Source organism: Anomaloglossus baeobatrachus, chromosome 9 (genome assembly GCF_048569485.1).
Source record: "Anomaloglossus baeobatrachus isolate aAnoBae1 chromosome 9, aAnoBae1.hap1, whole genome shotgun sequence".
Lineage (NCBI taxonomy): Eukaryota > Metazoa > Chordata > Amphibia > Anura > Aromobatidae > Anomaloglossus > Anomaloglossus baeobatrachus.
In genome coordinates this window covers 55,829,635-55,846,651 of record NC_134361.1, presented here as the reverse complement: position 1 = coordinate 55,846,651, position 17,017 = coordinate 55,829,635, and the positions used below count along the sequence as shown (strand labels likewise).

The window sequence follows — 17,017 nt, the reverse complement described above, 5'->3', positions numbered from 1 at the left end:
GTTCTTTACAGTTAGAGTAGTAAGATTGTGAAATGCTGACTTTTAAGCCTGCTTTACACGTTGCAATTTCGCATACGATATGGTATGTGATTTGCAATGCCCCCATCGTATGTGCGGAACGTTCAATTTGTTGAATGTGCCGCACAAACGATTAACCCCCGTCACACGTACTTACCCGTCCATACGACCTCACTGTGGGCGGCGAACGTCCACTTCCTGGAGTGGGAGGGACGTTCGGCGTCACATCGACGTCACGCGGCAGCCGGCCAATAGAAGCGGAGCGGCGGAGATGAGCGGGACGTAAACATCCCGCCCACCTCCTTCCTTCCGCATTGTGGGCCGGGAGCCGCGGGATGCAGGTAAGATCTGTTCAATGTTCCCGGGGTGTCACACACTGCGATGTGTGCTGCCTCGGGAACATTGAACAACCCAACGTGCAATTCGTCAGGATTCAACGACGTGTATGCGATGAACGGTTTAACGTTCAATCGCAATCGCACGTAGCTGTCACACACTGCAATGTACCTTACGATGCCGGATGTGCGTCACTTACGACGTGACCCCGCCGACACATTGTAAGATATATTGTAGCGTGTAAAGCGGGCTTAAGGGGTAGTATTAATAGGCAGATACTATAAAAGGGCTGGATGATTTCCTCGCTACACACAACACTGTCGGTTATAAATGACATAATGACAAAATATATAATTGGTGGAGAAAGGTTGAACTAGATGAACCTAGGGCTTTTTTCAACCTATGTAACTATGTAAAAGGATGATATAGGGGAAAGTTGAAAATCTGATCCAATGGTATCATCCAATACTTTAGAAATCTTATTTGAGAAACTCCTTAAAACTTTCTTGTCTTATCACATGTGATGCATTCTCATTATGTCAGCCTTCATACACCAGCCTTAAGCCACAGTATGTCGAGCTAAGGCTTGCCTAATTTATTAAATGATGCATAAATGGCTGTCCATGTGCCATGGAGTGAAATCTATGCAGGTTACCAGCAAGTATAGATTTGTGCTACAAGTTATCCCAATTTGTGTTATAAATATAAATATTGTATGTTTTGCCTTAAAAAACGCACCGAATTATAAGATAACCCCTAATTTACAAGAAAAAAAAAAGAAAAAAAAAATTTAATGCTAAAAAAGGTGGCCCGTTTTATAATCTAGATATAGCTCACCGGTGGAGCGGGGTCACAAGGAGTAGGGACGCAGCTGAAGGATGACAGCACGATGGCCCAGGGCTTGGAGGACGGGGTGTTGCAGTGATGCGATGTGGGCGCCATTGATCTCTGGGCAGTGTAAGCGATGGGTTTCAGGAAAATGGATGCACGAGTGCTTGCACAGATTGATCTCCGCAGCCATTTTCCTGAAGCCCATCGCGTCCACTGCTCGGAGATCAATGGCGCCTGTATTGCCCCGCTGCGACACCTCCTCCTCCCAGCCCCACTCGTGCCACCGCTGACGTCCTTCAGTTGCCTCTTGTGACCCCTATTCACCACCTCCGGTGAGCTATATATATATTTTTTTGGGGGGGGGGGGGGGGAGTGTGTCTTATAATCTCAAAAGTATGGTATATCATGTTATAAAGTAAGTTTGCATCTTCTCCCCGTGTTTGCGTGGGTTTCCTCCGGGTTCTCCGGTTTCCTCCCACACTCCAAAGACATACTGATAGGGAATGTAGATTGTGAGCCCCAATGGGGACAGTGATAATGATGCCATTAGAGCACTGTAAAATAAATAAATCTAAACCACACATTTCTCGTCACACTTCATACAGTAAGTGACAAAAGAAGTAACAATATATAAACAAAATTCCAGAAAACCATGCTCAAGAAGATCCCGGGGGTCCCAAGTGTCTGAGGACCACACGGGTGGCACAAACTCATGATTACGCATAAACAAGGAGAACAAACGAGTTTCTAAAGTGCAAAGTGTACATATTTATTCACAATGGTGGTGACACAACTTGTAAGTATTAGTAAAAATATAAAACCTGGACCACACCAGGAATTGCATCCATGTCAACAATAAATCACAGCTATTGGAACAATCAACTGCATGTATACATTCAGATTTTCCGTGTAAGGGAATAACACTGTCCCATATGTGGCAGAACTGCAGCACGTCCACCACATGTAAGGCTTAAACTGCATAAAAGCCACACATGATATACAGTGTACACTATTACAGTAGTATTCAGACAATAGCAGTTTACACAAACCAGCAATATATGGTATGACAAGATTGCTCCACCTAAGGAGGTCCAAAAGATTTACCCTCATATAATGTCACTCCTCTAGTTCAGGAGTCTAGCCCTTAATTGCCAAATACGGTACAACATGTATTATGCAGTATAATATACATGAAAGTCACTATAATTACATTAAACCATAATGTGGCAATATTGAGGCAATTGATTATGACCACCTAATGAACAAACCAGTAGAAATGGACATTTGAAGAGGTTAAAGGACCTAGAGGGGTTCATACGCTTTCCCTAGTGGGTTGTCACTTCAATATGTCAGAAGTCATACCCGGAATTGCTGATAAGTGTCCAACACATAAACGGCAGATGCACACCGATGGTCCAGGATCGTGGTCCCCAGGCTGCCCGACGTACGTTGCGATTGAAGCGTTCTTTATCTTCTTCAGGGGAAGGGCACCCCTTCCCCTGAAGAAGATAAAGAACGCTTCAATCGCAACGTACGTCGGGCAGCCTGGGGACCACGATCCTGGACCATCGGTGTGCATCTGCCGTTTATGTGTTGGACACTTATCAGCAATTCCGGGTATGACTTCTGACATATTGAAGTGACAACCCACTAGGGAAAGCGTATGAACCCCTCTAGGTCCTTTAACCTCTTCAAATGTCCATTTCTACTGGTTTGTTCATTAGGTGGTCATAATCAATTGCCTCAATATTGCCACATTATGGTTTAATGTAATTATAGTGACTTTCATGTATATTATACTGCATAATACATGTTGTACCGTATTTGGCAATTAAGGGCTAGACTCCTGAACTAGAGGAGTGACATTATATGAGGGTAAATCTTTTGGACCTCCTTAGGTGGAGCAATCTTGTCATACCATATATTGCTGGTTTGTGTAAACTGCTATTGTCTGAATACTACTGTAATAGTGTACACTGTATATCATGTGTGGCTTTTATGCAGTTTAAGCCTTACATGTGGTGGACGTGCTGCAGTTCTGCCACATATGGGACAGTGTTATTCCCTTACACGGAAAATCTGAATGTATACATGCAGTTGATTGTTCCAATAGCTGTGATTTATTGTTGACATGGATGCAATTCCTGGTGTGGTCCAGGTTTTATATTTTTACTAATACTTACAAGTTGTGTCACCACCATTGTGAATAAATATGTACACTTTGCACTTTAGAAACTCGTTTGTTCTCCTTGTTTAAAAGAAGTAACAAGTTGCTAATATTGTGCAAAGTCAAAATTTCAGACTTTTCAACACCCAAGAACTGGTGTAAATAGTTAATAAATTCTCCCCAATATCTCTGGAGGAATAAGTAAAATGAAAGCTATTTCTTTGGTTGAAGGGACTTGAAATCTCTCAACTGAACTGGTCATGAATGAATCAAAGTGTTACTGTACTCCAGCGCTCACTACAGCTCTACAAATAAAAGCTGTGAGCGCAGCTGTAAACACTTTGTAGCAGGAAGCAGTCGCCCTGGGAAAAACTGCTGTAAGCGGGCTGAAAAAGCAATTTGTACCTTTAAATATTTCACAAGTTCCCCGGGAACATTTTTCGAGCTGGACGAGATTTTCTGGCAGAACTCGAAGAAATTATACAGATGTAAATCCTGAAACCAGATAATGCGTCAGTTACAGACCATTAATAATGCAGGAAAATGACAACAACAATTAACACATTACACATGAAATGCTACCACCCACATAAAACACCACCCACATAAAAAGACACCACACAAAAAATCAAACATGGTGGTGTCTTGTCCGCATGTTACCTCTGGGGGATCTGCGATCAGGAGGTTGCAACAGTTAAATTGATCACAGGACCTCTCTGGAGTCCACTTGACTGTTATCTTGTATTGGAGTGGATTTACTTTCATTTGATGTTGCAGGGTTTTTTGTGGCTGAGATTACTCATAGGTTTAATCACACCTGCAGTATCTTATCATCACTCCCTTCCGCTATATTTAAACATTCCTGTCTTCACTCTATGCCGGTTATAGATCTTCTATACTGACCACTTTGAAGGAGTTAGTCTCTAGAGAAGCTGGAGTGTTCGTTTCAGTTGCAACTGAGAAGTTTTCTGCTGGAGAAGCCAAGGAGTGCTATTTTTTGTGTCGTTTCCCCACCCATTTTTCTTACCTTCCTCATGTTATTTTATTGCAGTAGTGAGAGTAGTGTTTCGCTGGCCTACACACTAGTCAGGGTGAGTTCAGGGCCAGTGAGGGCCAGTGGGGGGAGAGGGAAGGACCCATGTACGGACGTTAAGGAATGCAGGGATCAGACTCAGGTGAGTGTTCGGATGTGACCTCGCTTCCCTCTCCTTATTGTCAGGGTGTTCTGTTGTACTTTTTCCCTGTTTTTTCCTCTGTATTACGCCTCTCGCCGCGTGTCCTCTCGCACTTGGCATGACAGACAGGTGGGGCACTCGGTAACAGATTTTGCATTGTGACCCATGAGTTTGAAGTTATGAAAATAAGAAAATGCCATTGTGAATAGAGGGTTGTTTCAAGTAAAAAAAATAGTCATAAAAGAGCAGTAAATAGTAAGTGAGATTACTTAGTCACATAGTTGTAATGAAGATAAACAGCATATCCAATATTAAAGGAGTTGTCCACTATTGAACAAACCCCTCCTATCAGCTTAAGTGGCCATATTAAAAAAAAAATATATATATATATATATATATATATATATATATATATATATAGTTAACTCCGGGATTAGCGCCGCGTGTCATATTACCACTGTAGACAACCAGCGGTTGCTGATTAGCTGCAGCCTTTCAGTATTCCATCAGAAAGTTATGGATATTAATATAGAAATGTATATGGATTTTGGATGATGTATGTGTGATAACATTCCCACCCTTTCATGCAGGGGTGAAGCTTCACTTTAGGTATTCTGGATATTGTTACCCTTTAACATGCTTTTTATCACATAGGTAAAACCAGTGGCATTTATTCACAAAAAAAAAAAATAACATTTAGGGAATATTCAAATTATCTCTCCAGGACAGGAGACAAACTCTAGCGCAGCGCCACCTATTGGAAGTAGCGATCCTAAAAGTCAAATGTGGATTATATTGTGGATAACATTAAGGGCTCATTCAAAAATCTGTGAAAAATCGATCAGTGTACGAGCCGCAATGCAAGAACTGGCTGCGGGTCTACCTACCCGAACTCAGCAGCCTCATATATGCCAATAACGCTGCTGCGTTCAAGTTGGGAGATTAGCTGGCAGTCCATGCAATGCAGGCCGTGATTAGACTATGATGCATGGATGTCTGAATTAACCTTTAGTATGCAAATTTCACTGTACCCACATTTCGAGTCAATGAAGGATTGGGCAATATGGAAACTTCTTCAAAGAATTGTTGCGGATAATGGTGAATAAGCCATGTTTGCAACATCTAAATGTTGTAAATATGTCATATGAAATAAAAGATATAGATGTGAAGGAAATGTATATTGCACTTATTATACCTGGAGCTCGTGATGCACTTACCTGTGTATACACAGTGGATTCCAGATGACTTCCGATTTTGAATAGTGGTTTTGCTCCATCCACCCATTTGATATCACCGCTGCTCTAAAATTGTACAAAAATTGGCATAATTACAATATCTATCTATCTATGCATCTATCTATCTAGAAAAGTTTTTTTTGAGGAGTTTGGATATTAGATTGGCCATGTTAATACATTCCCAGTAGCCACATCACGGCAACCTCATTGTACTGGGTCCTACTCTATACTGCCTCTGTCTGGCCTCCTAAAAATCTACAAATAAGGGAGGGAGTGACTCACCATTTAAAGTTAAAAACACCTGTGGCTAATGGGTAAGGTGGGGTTGGAGTGCACAGCCAGTCTGTGGCTAATGGGTAAGGTGGGGTTGGAGTGCACAACCAGTCTGTGGCTAATGGGTAAGGTGGGGTTGGAGTGCACAGCCAGTCTGTGGCTAATGGATAAGGTGGGGTTGGAGCGAACAGCCAGTCTGTGGCTAATGGGTAAGGTGGGGTTTGCGTGCACAGCCAGTCTGTGGCTAATGGGTAAGGTGGGGTTTGCGTGCACAGCCAGTCTGTGGCTAATGGGTAAGGTGGGGTTGGAGTGCACCGCCAGTCTGTGGCTAATGGGTAAGGTGGGGTTGGAGTGCACCGCCAGTCTGTGGCTAATGGGTAAGGTGGGGTTGGAGTGCACCGCCAGTCTGTGGCTAATGGGTAAGGTGGGGTTTGCGTGCACAGCCAGTCTGTGGCTAATGGGTAAGGTGGGGTTTGCGTGCACAGCCAGTCTGTGGCTAATGGGTAAGGTGGGGTTTGCGTGCACAGCCAGTCTGTGGCTAATGGGTAAGGTGGGGTTGGAGTGCACAACCAGTCTGTGGCTAATGGGTAAGGTGGGGTTGGAGTGCACAGCCAGTCTGTGGCTAATGGATAAGGTGGGGTTGGAGCGAACAGCCAGTCTGTGGCTAATGTGTAAGGTGGGGTTGGAGTGCACAGCCAGTCTGTGGCTAATGGGTAAGGTGGGGTTGGAGTGCACAGCCAGTCTGTGGCTAATGGGTAAGGTGGGGTTGGAGTGCACAGCCACTCTGTGGCTAATGGGTAAGGTGGGGTTGGAGTGCACAGCCAGTCTGTGGCTAATGGGTAAGGTGGGGTTGGAGTGCACAGCCAGTCTGTGGCTAATGGGTAAGGTGGGGTTGGAGTGCACAGCCAGTCTGTGGCTAATGGGTAAGGTGGGGATGGAGTGCACAGCCAGTCTGTGGCTAATGGGTAAGGTGGGGATGGAGTGCACAGCCAGTCTGTGGCTAATGGGTAAGGTGGGGTTGGAGTGCACAGCCAGTCTGTGGCTAATGGGTAAGGTGGGGATGGAGTGCACAGCCAGTCTAAAGAACATCACTCCATATTAGATACAATGGGTGTTTTTAACTATAAATAGTGAGTTATGAACAGATACGCACCTGTTCACACTATTGGAAGTGCTGCCAGTATTTTTTTTTATCTATCTATCTATCTACCGTCTGTTTCGGACTATGTGCGCACGTGTGCGTAATTCATGCAGTTACGCTGCGCTTTATAGCGCAGCGTAACTGCATGCGTCCTGCGTCCCCTGCACAATCTATGGAGATTGTGCAGGAGCCGTGCGCACGTGGCATATTAGAACGCAGCGCTTCGGCTGCTGCCCGAATCGCTGCGTTCCAAGAAGTGACATGTCACTTCTTCCGTGCGCTTTGCCGGCAGCCCCTGCTCTGTCTATGGCAGGAGCTGCAGGCAGAGCGCACGTTCTCGCCGGCACCATGCGCTTCAGAACGCAGCTTTTCAGCTGCGCTCTGAAGCGCACATTTTCGGTGCGGCGTACACGTGCGCACATAGTCTAAGACGCACCCTGGTTTTAGAGCAGGAAAATAGGAAAATAAAATTTTAAGCAAAAAATGGGAGTCATGACACACTGTTATGGGGCGAGGATCTGCAGCTGACACTGTTATGGGGGTAATGTCTCCAAATTCTCTACTAAGGTACCCCATCCTGGTACTGATCCTCCTGCCTTGTATATACAGTATATGTCCCTCATCCTGCTATATACCCCATCCTGGCATATGGCCCCATCCTGCTATATACAGTAACCCATCCTGGCATATGGCCCCATCCTGCTATATACCCCCATCCTGCTCATATACCCCCATCCTGCTCATATACCCCCATCCTGCTCATATACCCCCATCCTGCTCATATACCCCCACCCTGCTCATAATATACCTCCATTCTGCTCATAATATACCCCCATTCTGCCCATAATATACCCCCATCCTGCTCATAGTATACCCCCATCCTGCTCATATTATACCCCCATCCTGGTATATGGCCCGCATCCTGTGGCACATAAAAAAAATAAACGTTCATACTAACCTCACCTTATCTCACTCCCTGCAGCATCGCTCCTCCTCCCGTCTGTGTCAGCGGCAGCGCCGCTGAGTGGAGCCGTCCCCGTTCCCCTGCAGCATTGCGATGTCCTCCTGTGCCAGCGGCGGCTGCGTGTGGACACGTGCGCACAGCGATGATGTCATCGCTGTGTGCGCCGCTAATCTCAGCGGCCACCGCTGGCACAGCGCAATGCTGCAGGAGAATGGGGACGACTCCACTCAGCGGTGCTGCCGCTGACACAGACTGGAGGACAACGCAATGCTGCAGGAGAATGGGGACGGCTCCACTCAGCGGTGCTGCCGCTGACACAGACGGGAGGACAACGCAATGCTGCAGGAGAACAGGGACGGGTCCACTCAGCGGCCGCCGGCAGCCAGGAGTAGATTGCAGTGCTGCAGGGGAACGGTGAAAGGTGAATATACTGATTCACTGCACCCCGCGCTGATGATGATATGATGTGTGGGGGGGGCAGTGAATACAGCCGCACATGATCACTCCAGGCTGTAGTTGCCAGGGGTGATCAATCAAGCCGGCTGTTTATCCCTCGCCCATCCTCCCGCCCATCATCCTGCCCACCTGTCTACTCCTGCTTCAGCGCTGAGAGAAGGGCGGGAGGATGGGCGTGCATATTAAATGAGCGGGTCCACGTGGTCACGGCAGGCGCTGCTGCAGCCTGCTCGTGCCCCCGATGACCCGCGCCACCACAGCACCCTCATTCCCGGCCCTATATTCAGACCATAAGACGCACCCCCCACTTTACCCCAACATTTGGGGGAAAAAAAGGGCGTCTTATGGTCTGAAAAATACGGTATCTATCTATCTTTACCTTCTTAGTGTCTGTTTCAGACTGACCCAGATACCCTGAGGGAAGACTAGCAGAGACGGGCAGTTGTTGGTCACATGTAATAATTCGTCCTTCCTTCAATAATCGGATCCAGCTGTATCCAACTGTAAGCAATGGGAAAAAAGGAATGATTAATACAGATGTAATCACAGGATCCTTGCCTCCTGGGCTACTGAGTCCTGTCACCCCTGACAATCAGCTGAATAAAGAGGCCATAGCAATAAAGTATAAGCCATCAATATTAAAGATCAATGACATTAAAAACACTTTCCCATAACATTTTTTATCAAGTTTTAAATTAAAAAAAACAACCAAAAAGAACTGCAGAAAAAACTTGCTTAATATAGTAAGTTTTAGTGCAGTGTTTTGTGGATATAAACTAAAAATGAAAAGTCTTTGACATTTTTCTTTAAGAGTGGAAAATATCAAACTTTTTATTTAAAAAAACACCAAATAATAATATCTAAACAAAACATTAAAACATTAATACTTTACATTTTTTCAGTTATTTAATTTTTTTTTTTGGACGACACCTTCCCTTTAAAACTCCAAGTACAAATCCAGCTTAATCCTCTTTGCGCTGAATAAAAAAGGGGGTCATCTAACCAGAACTGCTTTCTCACTTAGCTAAAGCAAGAGGTGACTTCCAGTGCGGTGCCTTATTTGTAAGACCTTTGAGAATCTACAATAGATGCCCATGGCTGCAGTGAGTTCCCTGCCATACTGTATGTGGAGGTCTGGCATCTCTCGAGACAGCTTCCATAGAAAGTCTTGGCACTAGCTAAGCAGCTTAGCAAGTCCCAGAGAATGCTTCAGTGTTCAACCTTTTACTGCCATAGGCCAAAAACACACTTCCGCATAAAAAAGCTACGTGTGACACGGTCCGTTTTTCAGGTTCATGTTCCCTTTTTTTTGGGCGTTTATCACGTACGTATGACATCCGTGTGTGCGTGTGGAATGTCGGTGTATGTGTACGTGAAATGTCCGTGTGTAATGTCCGTGTGTGTGGTAAAATGTCGTTGATACGTGTCGGCAGACAGCAGACAGAGTTGCACGATCAGAATGAACTCGGGTGAACTTCACCCGGCTTCATTGTCATCCCCCGACTCTGTCTGTGTCGCATCCTGATTAGCGGTCACCCGTGAAGGACTCACCGGTGACCGCTAATCCCCTGAGTGACTGCAGTGAGCAGCGCAATTAGAGCTGCCGTCACTCAGGCTACCTGCGGCTAGCTGGATCCTCCACCCGAGACCACAACTCACCTGTGACTTCATCGCTGTCACTCGGGCGACTTGCAGTCACAGTTGGAGGATCCAGCGGTGGCCGCGAGTGACCTCAGTGACAGCTCAGCTGATCGCGCTACTCACCTCAGTTGCTGCGTGGAGCTGACAGGAGCGGCGGTGTTCTTCGGCAGCTCCTGTCACTTTCATGTAGCTGAGCTGGAAGCGACGCGGGACCTCCGTGGATTACGTCGGACAAGGATAGGTATTTGGGGCATAATAAATTGGTGAACGAGGGTATTTGTTATTGTTTATTATTTCAAATAAAGGATTTTTTCACTGTGTGTGTTTATTTACGGTAACTTACAGGTTAATCATTGGGGGTGTCTCATAGACGCCTGCAATGATTAAGCTTGGACTTATTGGCAGCTATGGGCTGCCATTAACTCCTTATTACCCCGATTGCCAACGCACCAGGGCAAATCGGGAAGAGCCGGGTAGAGTCACAGAACTGTCGCATCTATTATATGCGGCAATTCTGGGCGGCTGCTGGCTGATATTGTTGGGCTGGGGGGGCTCCCCATAACGTGGCGCTCCCCATCCTGAGAATACCAGCCTTCAGCCGTATGGCTTTATCTTGACTGGAATCAAAATGGGGGGGGACCGCACGCCATTTTTTTTAATTAATTATTTATTTATTTCACTGCACAGTATAGACACGCCCACCGGCTGCTGTGATTGGGTGCAGTGAGACAGCTGTCACTCAGCGTGTGGGCGTGTCTGACTGCAACCAATCATAGGCGCCGGTGGGCGGGGGAAGCAGGGAATACGAGATTGAATAATGTGTGGCCGGCATTTTCAAATGAATTGAAGCCGCGTATTTTCCGCACAGCTGTTCCTCGCCGCGCTGGTGATCGGGGATTGGTAAGTATGAGCCGGGGGAAGAAAAAGACCGAGCGCCAATATAAGTATGACTGAGAACAGCAGAAAAAAAGGTAAGTATACTGACTTTAATAAAAAAAAGAAAAAAAAATAGATCGCTCGTTTGAAAACGCACACGGACGAAACGTGCTGAACACGGACATACTCCATGTGCCGTCTGTGCAGGCACGGACCCATTGACTTTAGCAGGTCCGTGCTTGCGTGCTGACCACCAAAAACGGACATGTTGTCCATGCGGGAAAACGTACACACGTACTTATCACACGGACACACGTTCCGTCTGATTTTACGCGTGTGTGCCATCACCCATAGAATAACATGGGTCTCCGTGTCTCCGGTACATTCAAAAACGTACCAAACACGTACCGGAGGCACTGATGTGTGTGCCGGGCCATACAGGAATCTGGCCTTTGCTGCTAATGCTTCTGAGATGCATCCACAGAGTAGCTGCTGGCCGGTGGAGTGAGTTGGCATTTAGATAGTTGTGTAGCCAGATCAAAGCCAGATGTAACCAAAGACAAAATGAACAGATTAGGACATAGTCAGGAGTATGGAATCAGATCCCAAATCATCAAGCAAGAGAATGCTTAATACAGTCCAAGGACATGTTCATTTGTACAATATGAGGGTCAGACAAAGTGAAGTCGAGACTCAGGAATAGAGCACCAGAGTAAAGGCCGCTTTACACGCTACAACATCGCTCAAGCGATCTCATTGGGGTCATGGAATTTGTGACGCACATCTGGCCGCATTAGCGATGTCGTTGCGTGTGACACCTATGAGCGATTTTGAATTGTCGCAAAAACGTCCAAAATCGCTAACGGTGACATGCCCTCCTATTCCCAATTATCGTTGCTGCTCCGTGTACGATGTAGTTCGTCGTTCTTGCGGCAGTACACATCGCTATGTGTGACACCGTAGGAACGAGGAACCTCACCTTACCTGCGACTGCTGGCAATGAGGAAGGAAGGAGGTGGGCGGGATGTTACGTCCCGCTCATCTCCGCCCCTCCGCTTCTATTGGGCGCTCGCTTACTGACGTCACTGTGACACCGAATGAACCGCCCCCTTAGAAAGGAGGCAGATCGCCGGACACAGAGACGTCGCTAGGCAGGTAAGTAGTGTGACGGGTCTGAGCGATGTTTTGCACCACGGGCAGCGATTTGCCCATCTCGCACCACCGATGGGGGCGGGTACGCACGCTAGCGATATCGGTAACGATATCGCAGCATGTAAAGTGGCCTTAAGGCTTGAGTGTGACTCACATGAGGATCACGTTGCGTCACCCAGCACTGCCAGTCTCTCTCTGGTCAGGAGAGTGAGCGGCCGGCTGGTAAGGCTAGTGAGCGCTGATCCTCATGTGAGTCACACACAAGTGTTAAGCGGGCTTTACACACTGCGATATCGGTCCCGATATCGCTAGTGTGGGTACCCGCCCCCATCTGTTGCACGACACGGGCAAATCGCTGCCCGTGCCGCACAACATCGCCCAAACCCGTCACACATACCTGCCCGGTGACGTCGCTGTGACCGGCGAACCGCCTCCTTTCTAAGGGGGCGGTCCGTGCGGCGTCACAGCGACGTCACTGAGCGGCCGCCCAATAGAAGCGGAGGGGCGGAGATGAGCGGGACGTAACATCCCGCCCACATCCTTCCTTCCGCATTGTGGCCGGGAGGCAGGTAAGGAGAGCTTCCTCGTTCCTGCGGTGTCATACGGAGCAATGTGTGCTGCCACAGGAACGAGGAACAACCTCGTTACTGCTGCAGTAACGATATTTGAGAATGGACCTGTGAAGATGTAATTTACCCTCTCACTGTATATGCTGTGATACTATGTCATGATATGTATATTTCCCTGGTTGTATTAGTTGTAATTCATGTATTTCCTTGGGGGAGTTACTGATCTCAATGTGTCTCTCTCATACAATTGTAGTCTTGGCATCTAATGTGATTATGTAAATAGCCTGTCCTCTTCTTTCCAGAGTTGTGTATCTAATCTGTAATTGCATTGGCCAGTGAAGGAATAGTCATTGTTCTGCACAGCAGGGGATCCCTTCATCTACTGTGGCTGGCAGACATATCAGAGCCCTGTGATGGACCAAACCATTGATGATAGGATGTGTGACCCCCACCCCCTGAACATGGTGGGCTGGTCAAGGAGCACAGACAATGCATTTCCCTTTTTGTAACTTCAGAGTGAGCTGAAACTTGAAGAGAGCAGGAGCCCCAGCCTGGGTGGCTGTGGACACGGACGGAGCTAGGCCTGTGTGGCGGCCCGTGGGATTGTGTGGAACTCTTTGGACTACTGTAAGGACGATTGCTTTGTTATCCGGTCCGAGGATTGTCGGGAAGGGCCCCCGAATCTGTTTTACGTGGACTTATCGTGTGCTGTTCTTGTATTCCTGTTAATAAACCTGTTGGATCGTCCCTCGGCCTCGTCCATCCTTTGCTCTGTTGTACACCCCCGTCACAAACTGGTTGGCAGCGCTGGGATCAGAGCAGAAGGAATGGAGGACAATGGCTCAACATCAGGAACCAGCACTGCAGAGTACAAGACCTGGACTTTGGGGAGCCTGCAATCAAAGGCCCGTGAAGTAGGAGTTCGTTTCAAAGGACTCTCCAAGGAGCAGCTGATTGAGGCGCTAGAAGGAGTCTGCTCGCAAAATGACGTGGAGGAAGGATCCTCACAGCAAACGGAAGAAAGACGGCAGCCGGAGGTAAATACCCAAAAAAGTCAGTGGGTTGTGTGGTACGAGGAGGAGATGGCCTTGCTGGGAGAGGAGACCACCATAGAAGATAAGAGGGAGGCCATGCGTGGAGCTAAAGAGAAGGAGCGCAGGATGGAGGAGATGGCATTGCTGGATAAGCAGCTCGCTGTGGAAGCCGCGAGAGGTTCCAGACAGACTGTAACCCCAGCACCCAACATGAGGGAACTTCCCAGAGTGTCCCGCAAAGACTTCAAGCAGTTTAATGAGGCTGCTGGTGACATTGAGGGCTTCTTCCAGGACTTTGAGCATCAGTGTCGATTAATGGAAGTCCCAGAAAGGGAGCGCGTCCGACATCTGGTTGGGCTCCTAGAGGGGGGAGCTGCTGAAGCCTATAGAGCTATGGACCCTCGGTGGAACTGTGAGTATGCGGATATTAAACAGACTATTCTAGAACATTATGCTGTAACGCCAGACACTTACAGGACTCAGTTCCGTGCTTTAGCCTGTGATGGGGAAGTGTCTTTTAAGATATATGCTCATAGACTCAAACAAATATGCAATCGCTGGCTGGAGGCAGAGGAGGCCTTATCTTGGGAGACCTTCCTGCAGGTCATCCTTAAAGAACAATTCTTTGCCCAGTGCCCCGCTGAGATCCGGGAATGGGTGCGTGAGAGAAAGCCATCAACAGTGGAACAAGCTGCTGCTCTAGCTGATGAGGTGCTCACCATCAAGCCTCAGTGGAGGGTTCTGTTGGAGGATGGAGAGACGCCTAACAGCTCCACAACACCGGATGCCCCCAGTTATTCTGTCCCCATTGTTCCCCGTTCCTCTAAGCCACCACATGTTGATACCCGTGTTAATGTGCCTCCAGTTGCTTCTACTGCACTTTCTGGAATACGCCGGGGAGAGGAAGTAACAGAGCGCAGGTGTTATGTTTGTAGGCATCCCGGGCATTTGCAGGCCTCATGCCCAGCCAGCCCATGGAGGAATCATCCTCAAACCCCTACAGCACCTTCAGGTGGGAGCCGGCCTCCAAGTTCCCCTACCCCTTACCCAAGAGGACGCCTTGGATGGAGGGAGACCCAGCTCAGATGCTATCAATGTGGACAGCCAGGGCATCGGCAAGTCTCCTGCCCAGCTGTTCAAATGAGGACTGATCCTGCACCCAATCGGATTGTTAATTATTTACAGCCCAGTGCCATGGAGGAAGATGTGGCACCGTTATGTGAGGACTGGCCTAGTGACTCAGCCCCCCATGTTGCACCACCAGGAGTTTACGGGGTGCGACCCGCAGTTATGACGACTTCTGCTCATCGAGGTAAGCACTTGCAGGAGGTTGTGCTGGATGGACAGAGACTTGTTGGATTTTGTGACTCAGGTGCTTTCCTCACACTGGCTGATCCCCAAGTGGTTCGGCCTGAGGCAATCCATAGAGGACCTGGGATTGTTATTGAACTGGCTGGTGGACAATGGAGGACTATTCCCACAGCCACTGTGGATCTGAACTTTGGTTTTGGGGTCAGGCGATGTGTGGTTGGGGTGATGGGTGGTCTGCCTGCAGCTGTTCTCCTGGGCAATGATGTGGGAGAGCTACGATGCCAATTCGTGGCTGCATGAAGCCACATGTAAGTAACGCTTTGCCTGTGTGTACTTAACCAGTGACCTGTAGAGGTCCCTAGTACGTACACAAGTTGGGAGGGGGAGGGATTGTGAAGATGTAATTTACCCTCTCACTGTATATGCTGTGATACTATGTCATGATATGTATATTTCCCTGGTTGTATTAGTTGTAATTCATGTATTTCCTTGGGGGAGCTACTGATCTCAATGTGTCTCTCTCATACAATTGTAGTCTTGGCATCTAATGTGATTATGTAAATAGCCTGTCCTCTTCTTTCCAGAGTTGTGTATCTAATCTGTAATTGCATTGGCCAGTGAAGGAATAGTCATTGTTCTGCACAGCAGGGGATCCCTTCATCTACTGTGGCTGGAGCCCTGTGATGGACCAAACCATTGATGATAGGATGTGTGACCCCCACCCCCTGAACATGGTGGGCTGGTCAAGGAGCACAGACAATGCATTTCCCTTTTTGTAACTTCAGAGTGAGCTGAAACTTGAAGAGAGCAGGAGCCCCAGCCTGGGTGGCTGTGGACACGGACGGAGCTAGGCCTGTGTGGCGGCCCGTGGGATTGTGTGGAACTCTTTGGACTACTGTAAGGACGATTGCTTTGTTATCCGGTCCGAGGATTGTCGGGAAGGGCCCCCGAATCTGTTTTACGTGGACTTATCGTGTGCTGTTCTTGTATTCCTGTTAATAAACCTGTTGGATCGTCCCTCGGCCTCGTCCATCCTTTGCTCTGTTGTACACCCCCGTCACAGGACCCCCATGTGTCACCGATGAGCGATTTTGCACATTTTGCAACAATGCAAAATCGCTCATCGGTGTCACACGCAACGGCATCGCTAATGCGGCCGGATGTGCGTCACCAATTCCGTGACCCCAACGAGTTCGCATTAGCGATGTCGTAGCGTGTAAAGTCCCCTTAACTCCAACCTAAATAGCAAAACCCTATAACTGGCAAAGGTCTAAGTGTTTGGGTAACATTTAGGCAGAGTACTGTGTTTAGTAAATGGTTTTCTGACTGTCCCTGCCAGTACATACATATGCAAAAGTAATACTCAGCACTGCTGCCTGCCCAGCTGCAGAAATAGAAAATATATTGATGCTTCTGCCATACATTTTTACCTTCAGGAAAATATGAACAGGTCTGTCCATACTATGATCATAAACTAATAGACTTCCAACACTGAAATCCCCCACACCTCATGCTGCCCCTCCGGTTATTTAGTTTCACAGGAGACATAATCTGAAGTACAGTTCAAGATAAGGATGCCTGTTACCTGGTGTTTCAGCATTATCGTGCTTCTTACTGCTCCCCTTTGAATTGATGTCACAGCTGACATGGAAAAAGGTGAACAACAAGTGGTGCTTCAGGTGAAGATGTAAAGGGAGCTCAATTTTTATCTGAAAAAATAATATCTGGTTGACGGCAATTTTTTTCTTTAAAACATAAAGATTCAAATTCCAATTCTGAATACTGACATATTACAACTCTTATTTTACAAGGAGCCAGCAGCAAGAAGATGACTGCTA

The 17,017-nt window shown here is 47.4% G+C and overlaps 1 protein-coding gene across 4 annotated transcripts in view; it reads right to left on the bottom strand.

Moving 5' to 3' along the window:
- Nucleotides 1-17,017, bottom strand: part of DOCK11 (dedicator of cytokinesis 11) — a 449,693-nt gene that overhangs the window by 247,379 nt on the left and 185,297 nt on the right. For all 4 annotated transcript variants that reach the window (XM_075323721.1, XM_075323722.1, XM_075323724.1 and 1 more), the window contains exons 20-23: nucleotides 16,765-16,888; nucleotides 8,976-9,097; nucleotides 5,745-5,828; nucleotides 3,758-3,847 (exon numbers count right to left, since the gene is read on the bottom strand). In XM_075323721.1, coding sequence (XP_075179836.1) covers nucleotides 3,758-3,847; nucleotides 5,745-5,828; nucleotides 8,976-9,097; nucleotides 16,765-16,888 — 420 coding nt within the window. The remainder of the gene's footprint in view (nucleotides 1-3,757; nucleotides 3,848-5,744; nucleotides 5,829-8,975; nucleotides 9,098-16,764; nucleotides 16,889-17,017) is intronic.